Source organism: Pagrus pagrus (assembly GCF_965226575.1).
Source record: "Pagrus pagrus genome assembly, chromosome: 7".
NCBI lineage: Eukaryota > Metazoa > Chordata > Actinopteri > Spariformes > Sparidae > Pagrus > Pagrus pagrus.
The window spans coordinates 24,376,732-24,401,460 of record NC_140191.1 but is presented as its reverse complement, the minus strand read 5'-3'; the positions used below and the strand labels follow the sequence as shown (position 1 = coordinate 24,401,460).

The 24,729-nt window shown below is 46.8% G+C and overlaps 1 protein-coding gene across 2 annotated transcripts in view; it reads right to left on the bottom strand.

Annotated features, from left to right (window-relative positions):
* LOC311259466 (teashirt homolog 1-like) overlaps positions 1 to 24,729 on the bottom strand; it is a 37,303-nt gene that overhangs the window by 10,718 nt on the left and 1,856 nt on the right. Inside the window, exons 1-2 of one of the 2 annotated variants that reach the window (XM_084356644.1) lie at positions 24,156 to 24,487; positions 23,340 to 23,945 (exon numbers count right to left, since the gene is read on the bottom strand). In XM_084356644.1, the coding sequence (XP_084212770.1) occupies positions 23,340 to 23,379 (40 nt within the window). In that variant the 5' untranslated portion in view covers positions 23,380 to 23,945; positions 24,156 to 24,487. Of the gene's footprint in view, positions 1 to 23,339; positions 23,946 to 24,155; positions 24,488 to 24,729 lie in introns of those variants that run through there. The other variant, XM_084356643.1, reaches the window with a different exon arrangement.

Sequence of the window (24,729 nt, the reverse complement as noted above, 5' to 3'; positions counted from 1 at the left end):
AAGACGGGAGAAAATCTTCCTGGGCTTTGAGAGACTGCTCTGTTCCCAAAGGAGTTCAAGTTCATCGAAATGTTTGCTGACAAGACTATCGGATACTGATACGGCAGTTTATCACATCGCTTCCTCTTGCGATACCTTATCGATGTACTAACGCCAAATTCCCTGACAATTTTACTTCACAGATGTCAGTCAAAATTTCGTTTTCCTCCTTTCCCAAAGTGCTCCCATGGCTCATTTTGTTTTTTTGAACCGAACCCTGGTTCAGTTCGATCCGGACCGAGACCACCCCTTTCGGTCGAACCAATGTTCGGCTGATTGGTGCGGACTGCGGTCTGGTGGGACCACTAAGCTAAGTCTATGCACTTTTTTGTTAATCCTAGATGACGTCTTTCGCTGTATCAAGTATCACAGAATTGCTGAATCGTGATACCATCTTTATCTTGGGCATCGTATCGTGATAGAAGATCTTCGGGATCATGCTGCAAGCTCCTTTGAATAACAGCATCAGCTAAATACCAGCGCACTATAGATTGATGTGAACAAGATTATTGTTCTGTAAAGTGAGGTGGGGTCAGAGGTCAGGCAGGTAGACAGTGCTAAGCTGGTCCAGGTCATGTTCTCATGTAAATATGTCAATATGTCCCACAGACATCCTTCTATCTGACCTCCACAGGGTGATATATGGATTGATGGGAGGTCTATATATTTGTGCATATTATTGGGCAGGTGTAAGATCCGAAAGGCATGTGGGCAGGTTTTGAAAGTGTGTGTGTGTGTGTGTGTGTGTGTGTGTGTGTGTGTGTGTGTGTGTGTGTGTGTGTGTGTGTGTGTGTGTGGGTAAGTGCGAGAGAGTGAGTGTGAAAGGTGCTGCTGTTTTATTTATAGAGCAAGCGCTATTTATACCCAACTCAAAGATCAGTTCAGAGAAGCAGCTTGTGGGCCACAGCCAAGATCACTCTCCATTACTGTGCATGCACAAAACTCTCACACAAACGCACACACACACACACACACACGCGCGAATGCTTACACCAAAGCCTGGGCTGCAAGCACTACCGTCTTCGCTTTTTACACATGCACGCAGCTACAACACAGGGAGACATTTACAGTATTTCCAGCCGTGTGTTAGTTGGTGAAGGGGCGGATGGAGGGTGGGGTGGTGGTGGTGGTGGGTGGGGGTAAGCGGGGGGGGTACACTGACTGACTGAGTGTTCTTCATGGAGTACAGCAGGCTTTAACATGCTGGGGGATCAATACAGTGAACCAGCGCCAATCGATTGCAATTCATCTAGCTTTTTTTTTTTCTTTTTTTCAATTTCATTCTCACCCACTCACACTCCACATTGAGCTGCTGCTGCCGCTGTCTTGCGAGGCAATACATAAATAAACATACACACATATGCATACACGTGAACGCATAAACACAATAACACATACACACACACACACACCTGAGTGGCTGGAACGATTGCGCCCTCCGTGCAAACGCGGGGTTCAATAAACCCGTATGGAATTTATTTATTTTTATTGAGCATATCAGCCCATCCTGGTCTTCTCTGCATAACAAGGCCTGTATAATTAAACCATAAATTTCAGTGGGCTCCTTTAATTACCACAGACAATGTCAGGAGGCAGCAGAGTAAACAAATGGCTTTGAAGTGAGCAAGGGGAAAAAAAGTGCTTCGACACAGCAATGGAGAAGCTGTTCATTTTGGTGGGGATGTTGTTGCACTTGAAAAGGATAAAATGTTCAAAAGAGTGTACGTGAGCGGGAGTACAGTATGTATTTTTTTCCCCCACCCTCCTGCCGTTTCTAAGAATGCTTTTGAGGGATGCAGGTTTGCTGTAGAGTGAAGGGAAGAATAATCAGTGTATCGCTGCGAGCATGACGATGTGCAAATATGTATATTTGGATGAGCATGACACGCCTGCGACAACTAATAAAGTATGTCAGGAAGTGTGTGTGTGTGTGTGTGTGTGCGTGTTTAAGCATTTGTTTTTCCTGAACAAACAGACAGCACAGGAGGTGCCTTTGTTTTCTGTACGTAATTTATTGGAAGCCAGAGGTTCTTGTCCCTCTTGACCATGACTGTAAACGTCTGCACGGTCTTATATAGTATATATGCGCTTGTGTGTGTGTGTGTGTGTGTGTGTGCGCGTGTGTACGCTTTAGGTCAATGTCAACACACAGACCTGTTTCCCAGCAGCTTAGCTAATTACACAAGAGCCCTGAAGGCCACTTAGAACAGGTTAGCTAATTAACAAACAGGCTGATTGCAGATTAATTGAGAGGTGTTCCTAATCTTCACCCCTAAACGCAATGACAAATGCTAACTGGCGCTAATTAGGCCGGTATGGGGAGCCGAGAGTCGAGGTTGTATTTACAGTTAGCGCGGCTCATATGGACGTGTGGCTTATATCCAGCTGCCTCTCACAGACCTGCCGACAGGTTAGGCAAATAAAACTTCAGGGAAACTACGCGTATAGTTTCTCCAGCTGGCTTTTCACAGTCTAAACAGTGTGAGTGTGTATTTTATCCTCGTGTTTTTAATTAGTTTGTGAGTTATCACTTTTGTAGCGTTTGAATTTTTTATCATTATTATCAATTCTGTTAGCAAACAGTGGTGAATTCTTTTATTTATTGCCTGCAATTTTAGCTGTCATATTTGTTTGCTTTTACCTTAATTTACACTACTTCTTATGTTAACATAATAATTATCATGCTTGCTTGTGTACTGTAATTACTATTATGGTTTTTCTTCACAGTCTTGGCTCTGAGCTCTATATCCCATCGGCAGTAAACACTTCTCCCCGTCTGAGCTCCGAGTTACCTGTGATTAAAATGTTCCTCGCTTCCTTTGAAAACACCCTCTCATATGTTCAAGTTAAGACTATAATGCTTGCAGTTGACCTTTCCATGGTGTGTGTGTGTGTGTGTGTGTGTGTGTAGGATTTGGGTGCATTCATGTGTGCTCCAACATGAATGGCGTGCGTAGGTCATGAAACCTGAAACGGCTGCGACACAATGGGCTACGGTGGATTACAGCGCCAAACTGAAGAGAAATAGGCCCCTCAGCAGGGATCTGAACCAGCACCCATCTGTGGGACCGTCACCTGCCAATAGAAAACAGCCCCCCCCCAACCCTCAAATCCCCCTCCACACACACACACACACACACACTCAATCTTGTAATTTTCACAGCCACTAAAACTACTCCCCAAGGCCCGACTTCTTCCAACTTCCATCTGCCTGGATACATTTATCATACAGCTCCCCTGTCTATCACACACACACCTGTGCCTTTTAAGCTGCCCACTCCTCCCCCCACCACACACTCCCAAACACACACACACACACACACACACACACTCAAATTCCACCTGGCCTCCTTCAACCTCTGACCCCACCCTCACCCTATAGTCTCCCTCCCTCCTATAATCCTTCCCTCCAATCCATCGACTCCTTCGCTTCCTTCTGTCTTCTGCACCACCTGCGCTTTTAAATCCCCGCATCAGGATGGACCACTTCACCTGAACACACACCGCCAATAAACACAAACGCGCGCGCGCACACACACACACAAGCATCCTCACCCAAATCCCAGGAAACACACACACACACACGCACACAAATATACACAAGTATGTACAAACACACACACACACGCATGCACTGTCCCTGACAAGACAACAGCCAGCAGCAGCTGCTTCCATCTCCTAGCAACGGCCAGCCTGATAGATGACCCAACGATGGATAATTACCGTAAATCACCGCGGCTCACACACTGAAGGAGAGAGAGGGGCGAGAGAGCTTGAGAAGGAGTGGGGAAAGAAAGAGAGAGCGAGAGAGTGGGGACTGAAAGGGATCAGAAATAGAGGGCTGGGACTGGTCATGTGTGCACTAATGCACCTTGATGAGCTCGAAATTCGTTGGCCTCTTAGAGCACACGCACAAAATGCATCATTCACACTCCAGCACTCCTGTACGTATGCTTGAACGTGTCATAAAAATACACATCTGCATATGTGCACATGTGTCCGCACGCACACTCAGAGGTACACACTGGCTGCACTGTCGCTGTAATTTGAAACCACAGGCCCCGCCTCCCTACAGAGGCGCTTGTCTGTCACAGATTCACCTCTTTAACACACAGGCACGAATCAAAGGCCAAACAAGGCTGTAGGGCGGGTCCTAACACTCCTGTGTAAAGGGGGTGTATGGTAGAACACAGAACTGACGCCTGACAGAATATCACAGAGTGTTCTGGTCAGTGTGATCAATCTTTAGACGAAGCTGCACCTGAAAGTTCCCCTGATATTACTTCCTTTTTACTTCAAAATTGATTTTTAATAACTTGTCCATAATCTTTGAACCCTCCAGTGACGATGATGAAATACATTTGCATAAAGTCACACCCGCCTGGCCCGTGCGCCGTCCTCCGCTCCACGCATTCTAAATTTAGCGAGATGACAAACTACCTCCAGAAGTTTTAAATAATTGCACTCTGGACAAAGTTTACTCCAAATTATCAACAGATCGCCGATATGCACACGCAGCTGCTCCGTTTACTTCCCCTTCATTTTCTGCTCTCCCAGACATGCAATCTGTCCCTCTCTTTCTTTCCTCGCTCACCCCCCTCCCTCGCTCCCTCCCTCCTCCCTCCCTGCGCGAGTCCTGGCTGCTGCAGACATTTGATCTGGCTGCCTTGTGATAGATTGACAGGTAATGAGGAGGTTGAAGGGGCGTTGGAGACGGGAGCAGGTGTTCAGCACAGTCTTTTTGGCCAGCACTAAGCTGCCATGTCCTTCACTGCTGCACCGCACCACTCCGCTTCCTCCCCTCTCTCGTTCATTCTTTCCCTCCGTCTTTCCTTCCTCCTTTTCCACCATCCCCCCTTTTTCCCTTCCTGAGAGAAGAGGACTGTGCAATCCATCACGCGGTGACACGGTCGGACATAGACTGTCTTTATATGGGGAAAAACGCACGGGCCGTGGAAATAAATAGAGAAACGAACATCGAGTCCCATGCTGGCAGCAGCAAACTAGGCCTCGGACTGATCAGTCAAACTGTGTCGAGGAGAGGATGAGACTGATTTGGAGCATCCTGCGTAGAGGAGACCGATGTCTCTTTTTTAGATGCTGGTTCTTGTACCGATATGACTTCTAACATGTTAAAAAAAAGTGTTTCGCCTCAACCTGTACTTGTACGAAAGCCTCTGAAGCAGCATTTCATCCATCATATAATTCCAAAACTCTCTCCAAAGCCAAACTAATGACATTCTTTTAGATTTAGCAGCTCTACAAGGCAGGGAGTGCTGGTTTCCTTGCAGGATTTACACACTTAAGGTGGTGAGTAAATCCTCCCACACCACACTGAGGAGCATTTTCCGGTCAGCCACCTGAAACAAAAACATTACTAACGCTTTCATATTCACCTGCTGTAGTCAAGGCAGCGTTCCTCACTACATCACATCGGAGGTGGGCAGCCTTCTCTGGCCAAACTCCAACAAGAAGCCAATATTAGGAAACATACTGTACAGTATATATCAGTCTGACGCTATCTGAGTCACTCTACACTTTGACCTGCTTCAATCCTGCTGACATAGCGGAGCGCCGCTGCGCATCATACCTCACAAACTAAGGAGGAGGAGAGAGCAGAGAGGAGGATGATGAGTGGGAAGACGGAGCAAGAAATCTGAGGACGGGGAGAAATAAGGACGAGCTGAATCAAAGAGGTGGACGTGAATGTTTTCAAATGTGCAGCAGAGATCATTCGGTTCGGTTCTGAGTGAGGGCGGGTCGTTGCTCTGCTGCGTTTAGATTTTTTGTTTTCGGTGGCGTTTCACAAAGCAGACAATGAAACGAATTATCTTTGTCTTTAAACTGTAATTCATGAATAGTTTAACCCTGAATGACCGGGGTTAGGGTTAGAGCTTGCTGCAGTTGGCGTGGATCACCTGAGTTTAGATCCAAACTCATTTCCAACGTACTGGGAAACTTTCTAACTGCAGAGTATCTCTGGGACATATGGCTGCTACTGTAGCTTTCAAGCAAAGGTGGAGCTTGTTTCCGTCACAAGAGCCAGCGGACAGAGACAGTGGTGGTATGGGGGGGGGGACAAGGCCCGAGCCTATAAATCCACCCCTCCAGTTTATTACCCAACATTAAAGGACATGTCACCCTCCTAAATCAGCAGGCCGCGAGGAGACAGCAGGGCTAAAACAGGGAGCATTTACATGTTCTCAACATTCCTGAGAGGTGAACAAACCGCTCGACCAGCTTCCTCCCGTTCTATCAACATCACGGCTCTAACTATGTGAGATTACGCACCGCGTGATGGATGCCATCGGCTTGCTGTCATGACGGACCTCTCCGAGGCAAAGTGAGAGTTTGGATACGAAGAGAAATGCATGTGTCCTGTTATCTTGGTTTTGTTTCTAATGGCTTTAAACGCTGAAATCCAGCACCTGGTCAGACGTCCGACCGCCTTTCTTACTTATTCATAGCTACAAAAAACAGCTTCACCTGGACAGCCTTACAGACAGTTTAATTATTTAAAATAACACCAGATAAGAGTGTGTAGAATTAAAGAGGAAGCCACCGAGCTTAAAATTAGCCTTTCCCAATTGTCACCCTACTCAAAGAGAACCTGTTTTCTGAAAAAAAAAGTAAAAAAAAAAAAACCCGTCATTGACGCGCAATCACATTCAAACACACTCGCCTGTCAGTTTATAACTCTCCTACTCTCGCACACACACGATGACACACTCACGCACACACACCGTCCAAAACGTCGTCCGACACACAAATAGACACCCACACATACACACTTTTTAAGCCCTCGCCTGGCATCAGCTGTCACACAACCTGTCTCGGAGAACTAAGCAGAGACAGACGCTGTCAACTTAGAGTGCCTCAAATGCCCACATCCAGCCAGGCAGAGGAGAAATCAAGCCTGTCTCCCAGTATAATTTGCGCTAATCCTTCATGGGAGATAGTAAAGTCTATGGCATATCTGCCTAATAGCATCAGTCACCGGCAGGTTCTAATCTCATATTTAGACCCATTTCCATCACGGACTGACGACAAAAGCACCAGCACAAAGTGTGATTACCTTCTTATTTTTTACATTTCTGCATGACTTGACTCCTGATAATGGCGGTGAGGGTGGCGGCGGGGAGGAGGAGGAGGGGTTCTGGGGGGGGGGATTTTAAAAACACGAGAGGCAAAAACTTTGAGGTTCTTTTCTTCGTGGAGGGAAGAAGAAAGTCATTTCAGGCGACTACAGACGACAGGTGAGACAGAGAGAAAAAGGGGAGTGAAGTAAGTGGCGAACTGTATCAGGAGAGGAAAAAGTGGTGGCAAAGAGAGTGAAAACCTTTCAGTCAAGAGCCTGCGCACACTCACCCGCATTCTACACGTCCTCGCGCACGCACGCCCTTATACGCTCTCGCACACACTCTCCTTTTCAAAGCGTTTTACAACCTGTGGTGTTTGTCCTGCTCTGCTGGCTGCTTTACCACGTGCATTTGAATGCCGACTGGAGTGCATCCCTCTCTTTCAGGCAGCGCCATAAAAGACGACGCACACAATGAGGGCTCTTTTCAGCCGAGCGGGGCTGCCTGGGGGTAGGGAAGCACCTCCAAAACCGCCACAGCACTTCAACTCTCGGGGGCACAATGAGGTGCTGAGCCTTGATGAATAATAAGAGATTATTCATAAAGATGACAAACAGAACAGAAACAAACTATACAAAGTGTGCGCATGAAAAAGTCCTTTTTAGTCGCAGCTTTCGCTTCTGCAGAGTGTGTGTTGTCTGTGTTTTGCGTGTGTGAGTGTGTCTCCAAGAGTGACCTGGTGAGAGGAGGGAGACAAAAAGAAGGGGAGGCAGTGCAAGGATCCTAATGAAGCCGTAAATCAGAGTCCGATGAGAACAGACTCTGAAGGAGGATCACATCACCGGAGATCAATGCAGACAGCCACACACACACACACACACACACACACACACACACACAGAATAAAGACGAGAAACACTCAGACACAAACACATGCCAGAATTCCCAAGCGAGGCCGACTTATGAAGGTACGGACGAGTACATGAGCACGCACACACACAAAGTGACACACACTTTCATCTACGATCTATTAAACTTCCTCCACGCTGCCCCCCCTCCCCCCTCCCTCCACCCAGAACCCACCCATGGGCTCAGGAGTCCCACCTCCTTGTTCAATCCCGCTCGTCTGAATAATATCGGCTGTGATGAATGGCGCCATAACTCTGATATCCACAATCAATCTCTGCTTTAAAGACACATCCATCTGTAATGCTGATGTCGGGGCAGGGGGGGGCACGGGGAGGCGGGTGCACGCCTGACCCCCCAATGGGCCATGGGGAGGCTGGCTGGGGGGAGGGGGGCCCAAGGGCGGCGATTGAAGGGAGAAGGTGGAGTTGCGGGCCCACTGAGTGATGTCTGTCAGCTCACATCTGGCTGCAAAAATAAATGAGGCTTATGAAGACGAATGAAAAGGGGCTGTCCTGACGGTCACACACAGGCCGGCAGCATGCACCGAGAGGAGAGAGGAAGGAGGGGAAGAGGACAAAGAAGAGAACGGATTGATAGAAGAGATAGTTTTCCCTTTCTTGATCTCCTTATGAACGCCAAAGTTGTTGAACACACGTGTACGTTTAGCATCAACACGGGCCGAGGAGTCCGCCAGGTGCCAAAATGCTCTTCAGAACTGTGCAAATATGATCGTTGAATCGTGCTTTAGCAAAACTTGGCTCACAATCACTCAGGAAAAAGAGAAAACAGAGATCTCAAAATGACTGGAACATTCAGGCCTGAACTCCTACCTATGGCTGCCTGTACAAGACAAAGGGGGGGGACTATTTAGTGGGCTGAGGGGGGAAGGAAGGGCGCCGTGAACTATCCATGACCTTTTCCAAGGGTCACCCCTCAGTGACACCGCCACTGAATATTCCTCTTAATGATGTACCACGTCTTTTAACCCCCGCAGACAAAGCAAAGAAACATTATACTGTCAGGAGGGCTCCCCCACAACTTTTTTCTCCCTCTCTCTCTTTTTTCCCCTCACTCACTCACTCACCCTGTCTCTCTCTCTGTCTCTGTCTGCTCGCCACCTCGTGCTGCCCCCGAGTCGGGCTTCTTAATAATTAAACAGAGAATTTCACCCAAAAGTTTTTCAGCTGTTCTTCAGGCGATCTGATCTGCCAGAGACCTGGCTGCCTGGCTGGATTCTAGCAGTAGAAATATAGTCTGTTTAGTCTGGTGTTAGCAAAAAAAGTAAGGGAGCGGACACTGTTTTTAAAAGACGATGCGTGCTCGCAAGATGTATTACAATAGTGTGTCGCTGAAATCCCGAGCATGCGTTTGAGAAATCTGTCTTTGTGCATTGATTTCTATCACAGCTAACCAATGGAAATGTCCTCGCATCTGAGAAATGGTAGCTACCAAAACCTGGATGGGTTAACTTCATTTTAAAAGACATTACATTTGCATTCATTTAATGTGATAAGATACGGTTATCAAATAGTAAAACTGGTTAAGAATTGTGCAATTTCCTTAGGTATAGTATGCAGATTAGATTGAAGATTTTACTTGATCTCTTCTCATTAACACTTTGACAAAAACGTGTAGCTTATTTGCTCGTATTGCTCAAAAGTTAGATGTAGCTCAGTGGTGAAGAAACATGGCAAAAGGGACAACACAGCCTCATTTGCTGCACAAAAGAGGCAGATTATTGCATTAAAGGGGCACTATGTAGTTTTGGAGAAGAAATTAAAACTCAGAATTTTAATATTTACAAATATTTATGAGGTAGTAATACAAATCAGAAATATTTATATTTTCCATAAGTGAATAAACAAGCTGTTCTCAGAGGAAAATAAGGTCCCAGAACACTGTTTGAAGATGGAAAGGTGGCAGGGTCCGCCACATATAAACAAAGTGAAACAGTATCTATTAGTTTGTGTATTTAGTTAATTCAGAAATGAAAACAAAGTGATTTTGTTTACTTTGTTTAGGCATAAAAAAAATAGTCAATGAATCTTTCTCTCTAAAATGTCTTCCCCAAAACTACATAGTGCACCTTTAAATGGTAAAACTGGTCCAGAATTATGTAGTTTCTTTAAATATGGTATCCAAATAAATTCATTTCATATTTTAGATTTTAGATTTTACCCGATCTCTTCTCATTAAAGTTTTGACAAACACTTAGCGCTAATTTGCTTGCACTTGCTCAAAAGTACAACAAAATAAGACGTCGCTCAGTGGAACAACATGGCCTCCTTTACTGCAACTAAACACAAGTAAAGAGGCAGATTGTTGCGTTAAAGCGTTGGCCTTTCTTAAACGTCTAATCTGGCCTTGGTGGAGGAAGGGGTCGGGCGTCCAGGTGAGATAGTTTATTGATTCTGGAAGTGGCCGGGATGGAGTTAACCCTCGCAGGGCCCGATGATGGGGGTGGACGAAGGGGCTCGGGATGAAAGGTGAGCCGATGATGGATGAGAGGAAGCTGGAAATGGAGTGCGCGCAGCGAGGTAAGACATTAACACAGAAAGTCGTAGATAGGCATGCCATGACTGGACTGACACAGCTTGCTATTGTAACTGACACGTCGGCTACGTGTTGTAGCGTTCCTATGTACAAGCTGCTCTGCAGCGTAATGCGTTCTTAAACGGGCCCCGAGCGCTCAGCGGCGTGACCCCGCAGACCTCCGACTGGGGCCCGACCGGCCGGGGAAGCTGTAATCTCTCTGTCAAACAAGTCGTCAGTAGCAGGTATGGAGAGTGTGTGTGCATGTGTGTGTGTGTGTGTGTGTGTGTGTGTGTAAATGTTTCCAGACCAAGAGGAGATAAAATGAATAAAAAGAGAGGGAGTGCTAACAGCTATGTTCTAATAAGGCTACAATAATAACAATCAGAAAGATAACGACCGTCTTTAACCGGAGCAGCATAACACACACACACACACACTAATCTATGTAGGTATTAAATATTTTTCTATACCAAAACTTTAGCACCGAAGTATTATTAATATCATCACCTTGTGATCATTTTATGAATGACTATAAACAAATTCTGTGTAGGTTGTCGAAGTGTTCGCTCCGAGGCTTTTGAACGCTCTCCTAATGTGATTTATTCTTTCAGATTTTCTTCAAAGTTGCACTGACTTTGGCTTTAAGGTATGGCAAGTGCCTGTTCTCAGCGGGGCGGCCGTGCATACACAAACACGCACATGAACACACACTCTCACACACAGGCAGACACACTCATGCACGGCGGCTGTGTGTGAGTACAGGGAAGACAGAAAACATTACAGGGCCCTTTTTTTGGCACCAGGCGAAGTGAGCGGGGAGGGCGGTGGAGGTGGTCGGAGGAGGGCGGGTGGGGGGCAGAGAGGAGAGAAAACGAGGAGGAGAGTGAACGGCGGGGGCGGGCTGAGGGGAGTAGAGATGAGGGAGGGAGGGAGGGAAGGAGGGAGGGTTGAGCGTTGGAATGAACTCTCTCAGGCTTTGTGGTGCACGTTTCCCAAGGCCCCCGCCTGGCCCCTTTGATAAATGACACATGTCATTCTGTCAGCTTGTGACACTGCAGCTGGGAGGCCCTGTGATGTATGGCTCTGCTGAAAAAGGAAATCAACTTTTTTCCCCTTCTCTCTCTCTCTCCCTCTCTCTCTCTCTCCCCCCTCTGTTTCTGTCTCCCTCTCTCTTTCCTTCTTCCTCCCTCCCTCCTTGCCTCGGCCTGAGTGCATGGCCTTTTTATATGAGGATTTAGGTTTCCTCTGGTCCAGTAAGTCCCCTTGTTGCCCCCCCTCCTCCCCTTTACAGCGAAAGACAGGCATGCATGCAGCCAGGTTGCGGCTGGTTTGTTCTCCCGTGCGCGCGCACACACACACACACACACACACACTCGCAGTGACGCAGCTATTATGATCGCGTACAAAGCCGTAACCCGAGGAAAAGGGGGCAACGCCACATCGGAGGTGGATCCAGGATTTATGGCCGAGAGCCGAGGAAGTAAACAAAGTATGCACTTTTTAGTAAGGAGGGGGGGCAGGTGGAGAAGGGGGGGGGGCACGATTCCGGTTGGGCAGGATGGCTGGTGTCTCCCACTGGGTCATCTGTCATCCATGTGTCTGACTGGAGGACGAGCACACACAGCTCTGGAAACATTGCGCATACACACACACACTCCCACAGGAACTGGGATGAACCAAGAAAAGTATGCCACACACACACACACGCACACACACACACACACTTTGCACGTACAGTATAGATGCAGGCAGATAAATATTCACACTGGAGAAAGAGATTTCAGAGCAAATACCCGCACTATCAATCTTCAAACGGTGAGAAAAAAAAATGAAAACAAAGACGCGATGAGATTTTATTTCACAGGGCAAATGAGTCTAGCCAATGAGCTGCTCCCGTAAGGCCTGCCCTAACCCTCCCTTCCTGGCAGATTAGCCTATCACGGCATCCCATTGACCTCTCCACTCCATGCGCCGCCCACGCAATGGGTGAGCCAGCATAAAGAAGACCAATCTCTCTCTCTCTTTCCCTTTTTTTTTTTCCCTCTGCGTACACACTTTCTTACTCTCTCTCTAATCATATCCTGGTTCTTTCACTTCCTCACTCTACCCCCCTCTCCCTCTCTCTCTCTCTTTACACCCCTCCTCCCTCTCGTTTCTCTCTCAACGGCTGACCTGTTATCAGCGCTCTGGAGATTTAACAGCCAAAAAAGAAAAAAAAAAAAAAGAGTGAGCGTGAGTCAGGCGTGACGGAGGGACGTTTCCCAGTGTCGCCTCTCAATCTCCATGTGATCACACGCAGACACACACACACACACAGACACTTACAAGGCAAACACACCCATTTGGAATCAACCAAATATCCAAATATCACCATCAGCGGCGGTTTACTCGGCCCCGGTCGGGTAAAAAATCATGACGAGGTGATGGATGTGTGGGTATGAAATCACAGGAATGAGGAACAGGATTCAGGCCATTCAGCCGGGGCTGCATACACACTAATGAGTAAGAGTTCACTATGTGTTGCTATGGGGACCAGGGCTACTTTGACTAAAGGAGAGCAAAAGAGCGAGAGACACAGAAAGACACAGGGAGAGGAGAAAAAAAAGGGAAAAGACTGAGGAAGGGAAGGAGAAGTTGGTGACGATCCAAGAGACAAAGGAGGGGAAGAAAGAGCAGGGTCAGACATGTTAATGTGATTGTTTACTCTTTTATTCAAAGATTACCAATAGATCTGATATGACAGACATATTTCCTCATGTTTACAGTGTCTAAGGTGAGCTCTTTTAACTGCATTTAATAGCAATGCAGTGTTTTGACTGGATTAAATCATAGTTTTAGCGTTATTATTATTGCCATTATTATTATTAGCTAATTGGTTTAGAGCATTTTAGCATCGTGTAATTCTCGGAATTTTTTGGTGGCGTGAAAATTATTCAAATTAACACCGTGCAGGATTATAAATATAAACCATGCGCACCTTCCAGCGGCTGTAAAAGTCAGCCGAGGGGAACGAACAGAAAAGCGTGAAAGAAGACCAGCAACCGCCCGGACTGCGGCCACCCGGGGGTCACGACCTGCCTACGACCCCTTCAGATGTGCGCCCTGGCCAAGGTGGGGGTGTGCGGAAAACAAGGCATCATTAGGGCTGAGTGATGAGCGGTGGCCATGTCTGACGACTGCAGGGTAGAGCCCCACCAGAGCACCGGCACTGCATTTATAAATGCCAGAAGGCCGTCACAATGCCGTCAACAGCAGCAGTGCAACAACTGTGTTTATATGTGTGTGTGTGTGTGTGTGGTTGGAGGAGGGGGGTTGCACCACCGCTGCTGGTATGAGCCCTCCTGTTAACAAGCTGCCTCTGTGACCCACAGGATATTGCTATACACACGCAGACAACAAACACATTGAAAACACGCTGCGCCGCTCGCCACTGGAGGAGCATTCCTGCCGCTAATGTCCAGCTACATGAATAGTGTGGCCACTGTAGCCATTTTGTTTTTGTTTAGTCTCCTTTTAGCCCAAAGTTTGGTTTGAGCGGTTTTGATTTTCTCTTTTAATCACAGCTGGAGGAGAGGAAGAGGGAGGCACGAGGAAATGAAGGAAGTGATATGACAAGAGAGGCAGTGTGTGGAGGCAGAATCCCGGGAGTGTGTTGCTGGACGTGTGTGTGTGCGTGTGTGTGCAGCAGTGTTGGACTCCAAGGTCAGCCGATAAACACAACATTCACAAGTGGAGTGAGGAGGAAGGTGGAGAAGCTACAACCTCCTCCAATCCTAGCCGAGCGCTCGCCTCAATTAATCACCGGGATTGTTACACCATGGTAATACCAAAAACAATCTCCATGATCACACGCACAAACAAAATTTCAAATTGCTATCATCCATCTCACCTGCCCCCTGTTAAAGGCGAGGGGAGGGGGAGGGGGGGGCAGCAGTGGTGGCTGGGCGAGCCATTCATTGGCCTCCCTCTCCGTTCTAAAGGCCTGGCCGGCGAGATGATGGTGAAAAATTAACGGCAGGCAGCCAAACAAGTAAAGGCGCCAGGGTGAGGGGATCAATGCACGGCATCCGCGGCGGGAGCAGCTATGTAAAACACTCGCCTTAAGTCAGCCGCATCCGGTTAATATTTAATCCCTCCATCCATCTCCACAAAGAGCATTTCCCTTTTAGCTTTAGCTGCCGTTTACTTTGATTACACACGACCGTTTGGGGTGGTTGGGCTGGGGAGGGTGGGGCAAAGCAGGAACGATAAGAGAGCATGGCGGGTGATTTGCATGGGGATGGAAAAAATATTCTCAGGTTTGATAATCGCTCGGAGCGGTCTGGTGCCAGTGTGAGACAGAAGAGAGGAGGTATGGGCCTGGAGAAAGAATTAAATAAAAAGGGAAAGAGGCAGAGAGGTTGAGGCATTAAAATAAAAAAAAAAAGGTGATGCAGACTAAAGCTCCGCAAAAAAAAAAAAAAAAAACGAATTTCACTCCGAGGGGTTGCCTTATTTAAAACAAGAGATATGCAAATAAAGCAGGAGTAGCGAAATAACACTGATATTATCTTCCTCGGTTATTTTCTGTGGCAAATGATTTCGAGGGAGGAAATCCAAAACTGCAACTCCCAAGTGAACATGCAAATCCATCTGTGTATTCCTGGGGAGCCTTCTGCGCTCGCTCTCATGTTGCTTTTGCGCGTTGCTGTTTTTGCTTCCTCCTTCTTTTACCGATTGAAGCTTCTCATGTTTATTCTGCGCCGGCACGGAAAAAAACTGCATTTATTACAGAAGGCTGGTAATAACTACACAGCGTCAACAGTGCGGCACACGAGCAGATAATAACTTTAAAATTCACAGACACATATGTGCATGCGAGGGTGAATTATGTGGTGTGTAATTAGAAATAAAGGTATGTAACACTAAACTCCATGTCACCACGTCTCGCACACGTAATACTTTCTGTTTCTTGCGCAATTAAAGGGGAATTAAACCGCGTGCCGCTGCGTTGATTTAAACCCTTAAGAATTGAGAAAATATGGCAAATGGAGAACACACATGTTTAAATTTCCCCTTTTTATATTCGCTGTGAAGCCAGAGGGCCTGCCGACCCAAAAAAATCTGGTCGTCAGCCAGCGGGTTTACTGGAAGGGAAGCCTTCGAGATGGGCAATGGCAACTGTTCATTTTCTCACTCATTGACCTCAACTCCCCACTTTACAATGTGGAATAAAAGCGGCCCTGTATCAGCCAACGGGGTGAGCAGCAGCAGAGGATCAAGGGAAGCAGGATCTAGGTTAGTCTGCAGCCGCTGCTTTGCAAAAGGTGAACACGCCACACACTGTGCACAAACGCACACACGCACAGACCTTGGATGTAATGAAGGGGCTGTTTAACCTGTAGAGTGGAGTTAAACACCACACTGCAGCCTGATGTAAATCCTTATAACTGAGGGTTATTTGAAAGGCTGTAATAATCTGATGGAAGGGTCTCGCTGTTTTTCGATGCATCTCTCAGGTAACGCTTAGTCACCTGACATCAGGGCAGAGTAGATCGCAGTTTGAACAGCCACAACTGGACCAAACTGGACGCCGCCCGCCGACAAACATCGTGATCAGTAATACGCAGAGCGACTGACCAGCGAGCATCTGCCGCTGGCTGCCGTCTCAAACGGGGAGGGGAGAACCGGGGCTGCAGGGCCTCTGACAACACTGACAAGGGTAAAGTGTTATTTTGCTCGCACGCCGACAGCTGGACAAGGGGGTGTGTGGGTGGGTCGGAGGGGGGTTGTTGTAGTGGATGGAGGGACGTGTGTGCGCGCGCGAGAGAGTCGGGAGGGGCGTTCGGCCGGCCGGGCAGTAATTCTTAATTGACACCTGTCAGGATAATGGCGGCAGTCACAGCTGTTGCGGGAGAATTTGTCCATCGTCCCGTTCATCTGTCAGCTCTAATACCCGTCCTAAAAGCCAGCCCCCCTCCCCTTCGACACCATCGCACCACCCCTCACCTTGCAACCCGTCCACCCACGTAGCCCCCTGCCCACGGACACCACCGTCTTTGATGGTGCTGCTGGACTATCATCGACCACTCTCCTCAGCTCACTAGATTCCGCTCAATTATCTGAGTGATGGCATAAATAAAGCCAGAGCAGCGGCGTACACATTAAAACCGTGTCGTTAAACTCCTTCACTCCTTCCCTTATTTGTTTCCCCTTCAGTTTTTCCGTTCCCCGACGATCTCCACCTAACTTTGTCTGATGAGCTACAACCGACAGACAGAGGGAGACGAAAAAAAGAAAAAAGAAAAAACGAGCACAGTTTAAAAAAGAAAAAACACTTTTTTTCATCCCCGTTTTTCACTCACCCCATCCTCGCCCCCCCTCCCCTCCCATCCTTCCTCTACCACCAGCACTCCTCTCTCTTTTCTCTTTTGCGTTTGAGTGGCAAAGAACGAGTATTTATCCAGAGGAGAGGGGGATGTGAGATGAGAAACATGCCGGAGAGGGGAAAAGAGCGAGAAATAAAGGGAGAGGGAGTGCCGAGAAACGAGAGGAGAGATGAGAGGTGCGTGGAAGAGACGGAGAGGGAGAGGTAGAGAGACATAGAGGAAGGGGAGAGGGAGGAGAGCGCAGGGGTTGGGTGTCCCTGGATAGGGCTTTTGCTCTTCTGTAGTGGGCCCATCTCGTTTGTCTTGTTTGTTTGTTGGCATCAAAGAGCTGCCTCTCACTCCCCCTGCTAACTGATGTAATGAGTGGGTAAGCTACATGTTTTTTTTTTTTTGTTTTTTTTTTTTCCAGCGCTGAGGAATTCAAATACTTATTAGACAAAATATTCTGTAATTGCTCATCTTTTATTGATAGAAGTAACATGTTAAATTTGGCTCCAGCAGACTTTCCCATAGCCTCTCGAGGAGGCGCTGCACTGATCAAGAGAGCAAATTTACCCTCGGCAAATGTAATACTTTACTTAAGAAAATTTGAGATGTCAATTTTTGTGCCTTAAATGTTGCACGACTACTCCCCTTGAACGCTTCCCCTCTTATCTTCCTCACGTCTCACATTACGTGCCGGAGAAAAAAAACGCAAAACAAAAAAAAAAAACACACAAAACATACGAACGTTTTTTTTCGTTAATGAGCTCAAAAGCCTCCCCCCCCGCCCCCCATTGTGGATCCTTAAAAAAATATAATTACTCAGCACAACACAAATATTACATAGTAATTAAGCACACTTAACAAAGAGCTGATAGCAGCAGCACGCCGCTCATCAAAGCCCTGAGTCCGAGCTGAGAGTGAAGTTAAAAAAGCCAGTTTGTTATGCTGCCGCAACATTGAAAAATGAGAACAAATATTCTTTATTTGGGGGGAAATTGTTTTTCTATGGCAGTCAGGAGTAAGACTGCTTGTCAGCCCAGTCCCAGAGGGCTGCTTTCTATCTGTTTCAGACTTGATTTTCTCAGACTTGGATTTTTTTTTTTTTTTTTTTTCTTTTTTGGATCCCATGACTTGCTGCTGTTTTTATGTGCTGCAAGGCAGGCAACAAAGCACATCTGGCTGCTTTAATGATATGATTTCCCATCATACTAAGCCACCTCCATTATGACCTCCCACAGAGACATGCTGGCTGCACTTAAGCATTAGGTGTAGGTGTGTGTGTGTGTGTGTGTTCGTGTGTGTCTGTCTGTCTGTCAGTCAGTCTGTCTGTGTTTATGGTTGACGGTGTGTGTATGTCTAAAGAGCAGCGAGGGCAACACACTGTTAGTGATGGCAGCAGCGTGCCCTGAGGGCAGCTTTTGTTGAGAATGCCCCGGAAAGACTCAGAGAGAAAGAAAGAGAAAGAGACGAGGAGGGGAATTACTGCTATGGTGTGAAATGTATCCTTATCTATGTGAACAGGAAAAGCTTAACACATGCAGCTTAAACCTCGCTAATACTTTCCATTTGATTATATTAGTTATTCACTGATAATCAATACTAAAAATAACCTCTCGTGTGGATCTCGGAGACGGGAATGTAAGAATTTTCTGTGTGCCTTTGCAGGGATAATAAACGGAACTAATGCATATAGCTAAGAAACTAATACCACACACACACACACACACACAGTAACACAGGGGCACTTGTGGTGACTGGAGGCATTAGAAGAGCGAGCTGAGCATGTTTGACCTTTGACTGCCTCAAATCCCCGATGTAAATTTAACTAATAGTTTCGGAGGGTGGCGCAGGAGCAAAAGTGGCTATCGACGAGGTCGATCGATGCCACCTGCTAACGACACCACCGCTCCAATTAGCGTAACCTCTAGCCGAGCCCGACCGCCAAACACACACACACACACACACAAGCTAAAGGGAATGCCCAGGAAACGTACAGCACAACTGAAGGTGGTGGTGGTGGGGGGGAATAAAACTAGCTGCTGTAGATCAATATGTGTTCCTGCTCTGTTTGATATCCCTCGTTTTTGATTGGGAATAGTGAGCAGATATGACAGTCAGCAGCGAGAAATATGTGGAGCTGCTGCTGGAGGTTGTTTTCGTGCTCCTGTGGGGGAAACAGAGAGGAGATCTGAAGGCAGGCCCTGCTAAAGAGGATGACTAACGTGGCGTGGTTAGCGCTACGCTCGTTCAAGTTATTCATTCCAGGAAAACTAACACCGGTCAGCGCTAAGCTACAAACACACACTCCCCCTCTCACAAACACACACACACACACACACACACTTTTCACTAAAGTCTAACATAAACTTCTCATTTCTCAGTAGCTGTGGAGCCTTTAAGGCATCTTAAGTTATAAGCCGCTCCAACTTTCAGGCCAGAGACACTACTTCCTGTGCTCGAAATCAACTTTGCAACAAAACAAGACTGTTCTAATTCTCTGGGAGGAGGGTGCTATCCAAAATCTGGCAACATTAAAAGAGAGAAACACACACGCACTCAACCTAGAGGCAGTACACTCCTCAGGACGCTGGTGCAGACAGAAGGGTAGGGGGCACATAAATCTCAGCACGCTGATTATTTCGAGGGGAGAATATCACATAACAGCATCGTCAAGTAAGAGCACAAAGGTCGCTGTGTAATCTTAGCTACCCCGGGCATGCAAAATCATTAATCCCTGGGCACTGTGGTTCTCCTGCTCCGGATAAACTGCAGGCCTTCAGCGAGGCGGCTGCTCCAGCACGGAGTTGGGAGGACGTGGAGCCAAAGTACATGAAGACCGTCTCGTGATGTGGTGCTGATTTACTAGCAGGGCTGCAACACATGCGAAAGTGTAAAAAACTTTCAAAAGGGTTCCTGGGATTACTTTGGAGTGCTGATATATCAAGTGGCGAGAACAGGCCCGAGCCGTGTCATTAATATAAAAATAAATAAATCGCTCGCAACAGTTGGAGAATTTCCACCCCTCGCATTCCAGCCGAGGAGGAGACTTTTTTACGAGAATGCACTGTTACATCGACACAAGAATTAAATCACCCTGTGATTGAAACGAAAACAAAGGAGCGAGAAGAGGAAAATAAAGAGAGAACAGAGGGAAAGGTTGCCGATCTGGACGGCTTATTACAAGGTTATAAGGGTGGTGGTGGTGGGGGTGGCGGGGGCTCACCGAGGTCATTAACTGGCATTGTCTCCTGACGTGATTAGTCAGGTAGCAAAGTCCATTTGTCACCTGCACCGGCAAATTGAGTTGGTGCTGCACTAGGGGCTATGGGGACTGTATAATATCAACTTGATTACATCAAGGCAGCTGCGGACTTGACACCTTACTGAATTTGTCAGCATTAATCGTTAGGGCCTGTCACAAATCCATCAGCTCTGCAGATAATTAGGGCTCTCTCTAATGAAGCCAACGGGAAGCAACCTTACCCCCCCCTCGCACCACACACCCCCCCTACACACACATGCACACACACACACACAGTCTTTCTTATAATTAACCATCGTGCTCCGCAAAGGAATAAGAGCGACTATCCTTATCAGCTCTTCCTCCTCGTCTTCCTCCTCTAAGACTATCTAAGCCTGCCTTGGATGAGAGACGGCGTCACTCCATCCTGACTTTTAATTGTTCCTGTCCTCCTCACCTTTATTTAAAATCGAGCGGTTCAGAGATGAGACGAAGTGCATTCACACACACAGGAAGATGCAGCTGTGCACAGTGAAACGGATACAGGAAAGAGGAGACTAGTGTTTTACACACTTTCTGTTTTTTAAGCTAAACATGGATTCTGAAAACTATAAAAAAAAAAAGAGAGAGATTTTCAAAAGTGTCATGGGAGCTGCAAATGTTTTATCTCTGAAAAAATAAAAAAAAAGCCTTGTGTCTTGGACATTTTCTGTGGATCTTAACATCACACACACACACATCAAAATATTACTTGAGAGAATCGTCTTAGAGAATTAGCGTTTGAGGGGAAAAAAATCTGAAGTGCTTTTATGTAAAAATTCCTGAATATTACAAAAAAAAGAGTCACGTTAAAAATCCAAGGGGAAAATAAGGAAAATAAAATGCATCTTTTGCTACAACCACGAAATGCATTTAATTACAAGCTGGGTGAAATTTCTCCAGCTGATTTTAAAAACTCCACAATTATAACTTTCACCGTTTCTGGGGATCTGTGGGATATTTTCTGCAGGAGTCGGCCTTGAGACGCTAAAAATAAACACTACATAAAAATAAATATCCTCCAACAAAAAGGTAACGCTGTCGAGACAAGCCTGCTATTGTCGTTTTAATCGTCTGAGCTCTGATTTCCATGCACAGTCCCACCACGAGCAATTTCCTCTCTGAGCAGCAGCACAGAGAGGAAGCCACAGGTCAGTACCAGCTCCCAGTGGAGCATCAGGCTAGCCTAGTGTGTGTGTGTGTGTGTGTGTGTGTGTGTGTGTGTGTTTATGTGGGTGTGTTGGTTATTTGCTGCTGCTGGGAGAGCGTGGAGTGGAGGGCGTTATCTCTGACCGACTGTCATGTTCATGGAAGAATGGAAAGCATCCCGTCTGCCAAGCTGTGATTGACCATTACAACCCATGATGCGCATGGCACTCAGTGGACAGTGTAATGGATCAATGGTGTGTGTGTGTGTGTGTGTGTGTGTGTGTGGTGGGAGAGAAGGGAGGGAGGGGAGGGAGGGGTCACAGCGATGTCATGTTTTCATGCCTCCATCTACATGCAGGGACTAAACGGGAGTCATTCTTCCACCACCATGGTCGACCTTTTCCAGCGGGTTATTTCGCCGAAACAACAACCGAAACTCTCTCTCTCTCTCTCTCTCTCACACACACACACACTCAGAAAAGTCAAGTGAGGCTCTAAATCTAAATCCTGTCTTTGTAGAAATTATGTGAAAAGTACTTTGCTGGAAAGGCAAAGGAGAAAGAACGAAAGATAGATAGAAAGATAGAAAGATAGAAAGGTAGAAGTCAGCAGCGATCAGCACCGGTTGAATGTTCTCCATCCTACACTCCTTCTCATCCTCCTCCTCATCCTCATCACCACCACCATCATCACCAGCAGCTCCTCGGCTTTAAACGATAAAACCTGCTGAGTTCAAAGTCTTCGTCGGCTGGCCCTCCTGTTCGACCCGCTTTGCACCTCATATTTCAAAATCTCTTTAAAATTCTGTAACTGTCTTTTGTTCACTCCAGTTGTTAATGCCTAACTTCAAAGGCTCGGCCTCATTAGCACAGAGGTAGAAACCCCTGTCACTCATTTACATTTGTTTAAAGGCTGCAGGGAGACGAGAGGAGAAAAAAAGGGGGGAGTCCAAATCCAAACCACTAGAAGTCAACCTTGTCGGTCCTCTGCCAAGACCTGGTTTTATCAGTTGGTCACATTGCAAATATAATACTCCCCCTCCAGCAGTGGATATTGATTTCATTACTGGACCGATTCTTCCAGCGAATGTGGGGTGAATTTGGATGGGAACGCGCAGAAATAGAAAAAAAAAAAAAAACCTCAACGTTTATCTCTATGAAGAAAAAAGCATCAAACAGCTGATTAAAACAGGGAGTGTTTGGGTTGATTCTCCCTCTGATCTGCTCAACATACACACCGGGCTTTCATCTGCTGTTAGTCGCTTCCCTTAAAATAAAACGAGGTGATTTTCCAGCATAATTCGCAACTTTTTTTTTTTTTTTTTCTGCTGTTTTTTTTTTTGTTTTTTTTTGCATTTCCCTTCCTGCTTGGAACAACAGGAGGGTTTGTGTCTAGAGTGTGTGTGAGTGGCTAAACCTACCAGAGGCATGCTTGTCTTCATGGAAGGATTTATTGATGTTTATCAGGGATGAATAGATCAAAGACTGCCACATGACAGGCGATCAATCACGCATCAAATCAAGGATGGCAATCCTCTAATAAAACAGAAAGAAAGGGAAAAAACCGGCTCTCACCAGTTTTCTCCCCCTTCTTTCCCAGTCAATTATTCATCATTACTCACTCTTGAACCTCAAAAGCTCCCTTTTATCCCCCATAACATGCCATTTAGTTTATCTCACCATTCTTAAGAGAACTTTTTCCTGGCAAAGGAGGATGTTAGAAAAATAGATCTCGAAGTGCCACTGCGTGTACGTGTGCGTCATTGGCGCAATTAAGACGCATTTTTAAACACAAGTGTGGGTCAGGGGGTCGAGCTGCGCGCTGCGTTAATAACACAACAAATTACACAGAGTTGTTCAAATAAATCTCAGCATGCAGCACGAGGAGAGAGTGTGATGTGTGAGGGGGGATATTTTCATTTGGTTTGCCTGTAAATAAAAAACTAGTTGGCTGCTGAGGTGGGAAATGGTGGTTATGTGGAGGGGCGGGTTATACCTGCTGATCGCCGCGGCTCTTGCTGCTTTCTCCTCGGCATAGTGACCGTCACTTTCCACGGTGCTTCTCATGCAGGAATTACAAACAAATCAAGTCAGTCAGTTTTGAAGAATCATCCCGGTTTGTTCGGGGGTCGGGGTGGAGGGGTTGCAGGGGCTCTGTTCTCGGAGCTGTCTTCTTCTCAAACCGGCTGCTCTTTTCTGGACTTGATGGCTGGATCGGCTTCGACAATGAGCGGAGAGATTACGAAGGGATTCGGCCAGCTCCTGACACCTTCCTGCCCATCAAAGATCATCTTCCTTCATGTCTCTCGTGGCAGGGGTAAAAATAAAAGAGGCAGAAGCAGCGAGGAAGCACCTTGAAAGCCAAGTTTTCAGTTCACTCCCCCCCCCCGGAACCAAAAAAAAAAAAAAAAAAAAAAAGATCCCCCCTAGTCTCCAGTGCTGTTTGGAGGGGGACGATAGTTTGCTGCGTCTTTTACGCACAAACCTAAGAAAAATAAATAAACTCTGGCGGTGAGCGAACAAATAAGTCCCGTGTGAGCGCGCCACACAGCTCTGATAAGTAATGTATCCTTAGGTTTCCTTCTCTTCTTGTGCCAGAGACCTGAAACAGAGAAAGGGGAGAGGAGAAAATAGACAGACAGGCATTAGATGGGTTAATGTCAGTCCCGTCACCACCACGCCACCTCAGCCCCGGATCCAGCCTCACCAGTCCGGCGGAGACTTTTTCCTCCCTCCCTTCCTCCCCTCCTTCTCTCCCACTGAAGACAAATACAAATAAACGGGACGAGCAGCCTTTACTCTTCTTACTTACGTTTTACGAGTCGTGGAAATAATTCCCACCGCTCGTCTCATCGCATCATGGACAGGAGTCGGTATTTTTTCTTTTTTCTTTTTTTTTTTTTTTGGAAGGGGTGGCTGGCTGATGCGGTGGAGAGAGGATATCACTTGAGAGAGAGAGAGCAGGGGAAACAAACAAGACGCAGGCGCATCCAAGCTCCGCCAACAAACAGATCAGGTCGACATGGACTAAAATGTTTGTCTGTTGAAAAAAGGGTTGAAAAAGAAGGGAGGCAGAAACTCCAGGGACTGATCCGAGGTCTCCCGAAAAAAGAAAAAATGGAAACGCGGTGGATCCAGAAGCTGTTTCAGACAGTCTCAACTGATAGACAGACGCATCGAGTGGCTTTTCCTGCTACATTTTTACTCCTCCCCTCTCCACAAGCGTCACCCCTGACAGAGGAGCCTACCTGTCAATCTTTTTAATTGTCTTGTTTTCCCCCCTCTCTCTCTCCCTCTCTCTCTCTCTCTCTCCCTCCTTCTCCCTTTGCTCTAAAAAATCCCAAACCTCCGACAAAGGAGAGGAATCATGTTCAGGAATCATTAAA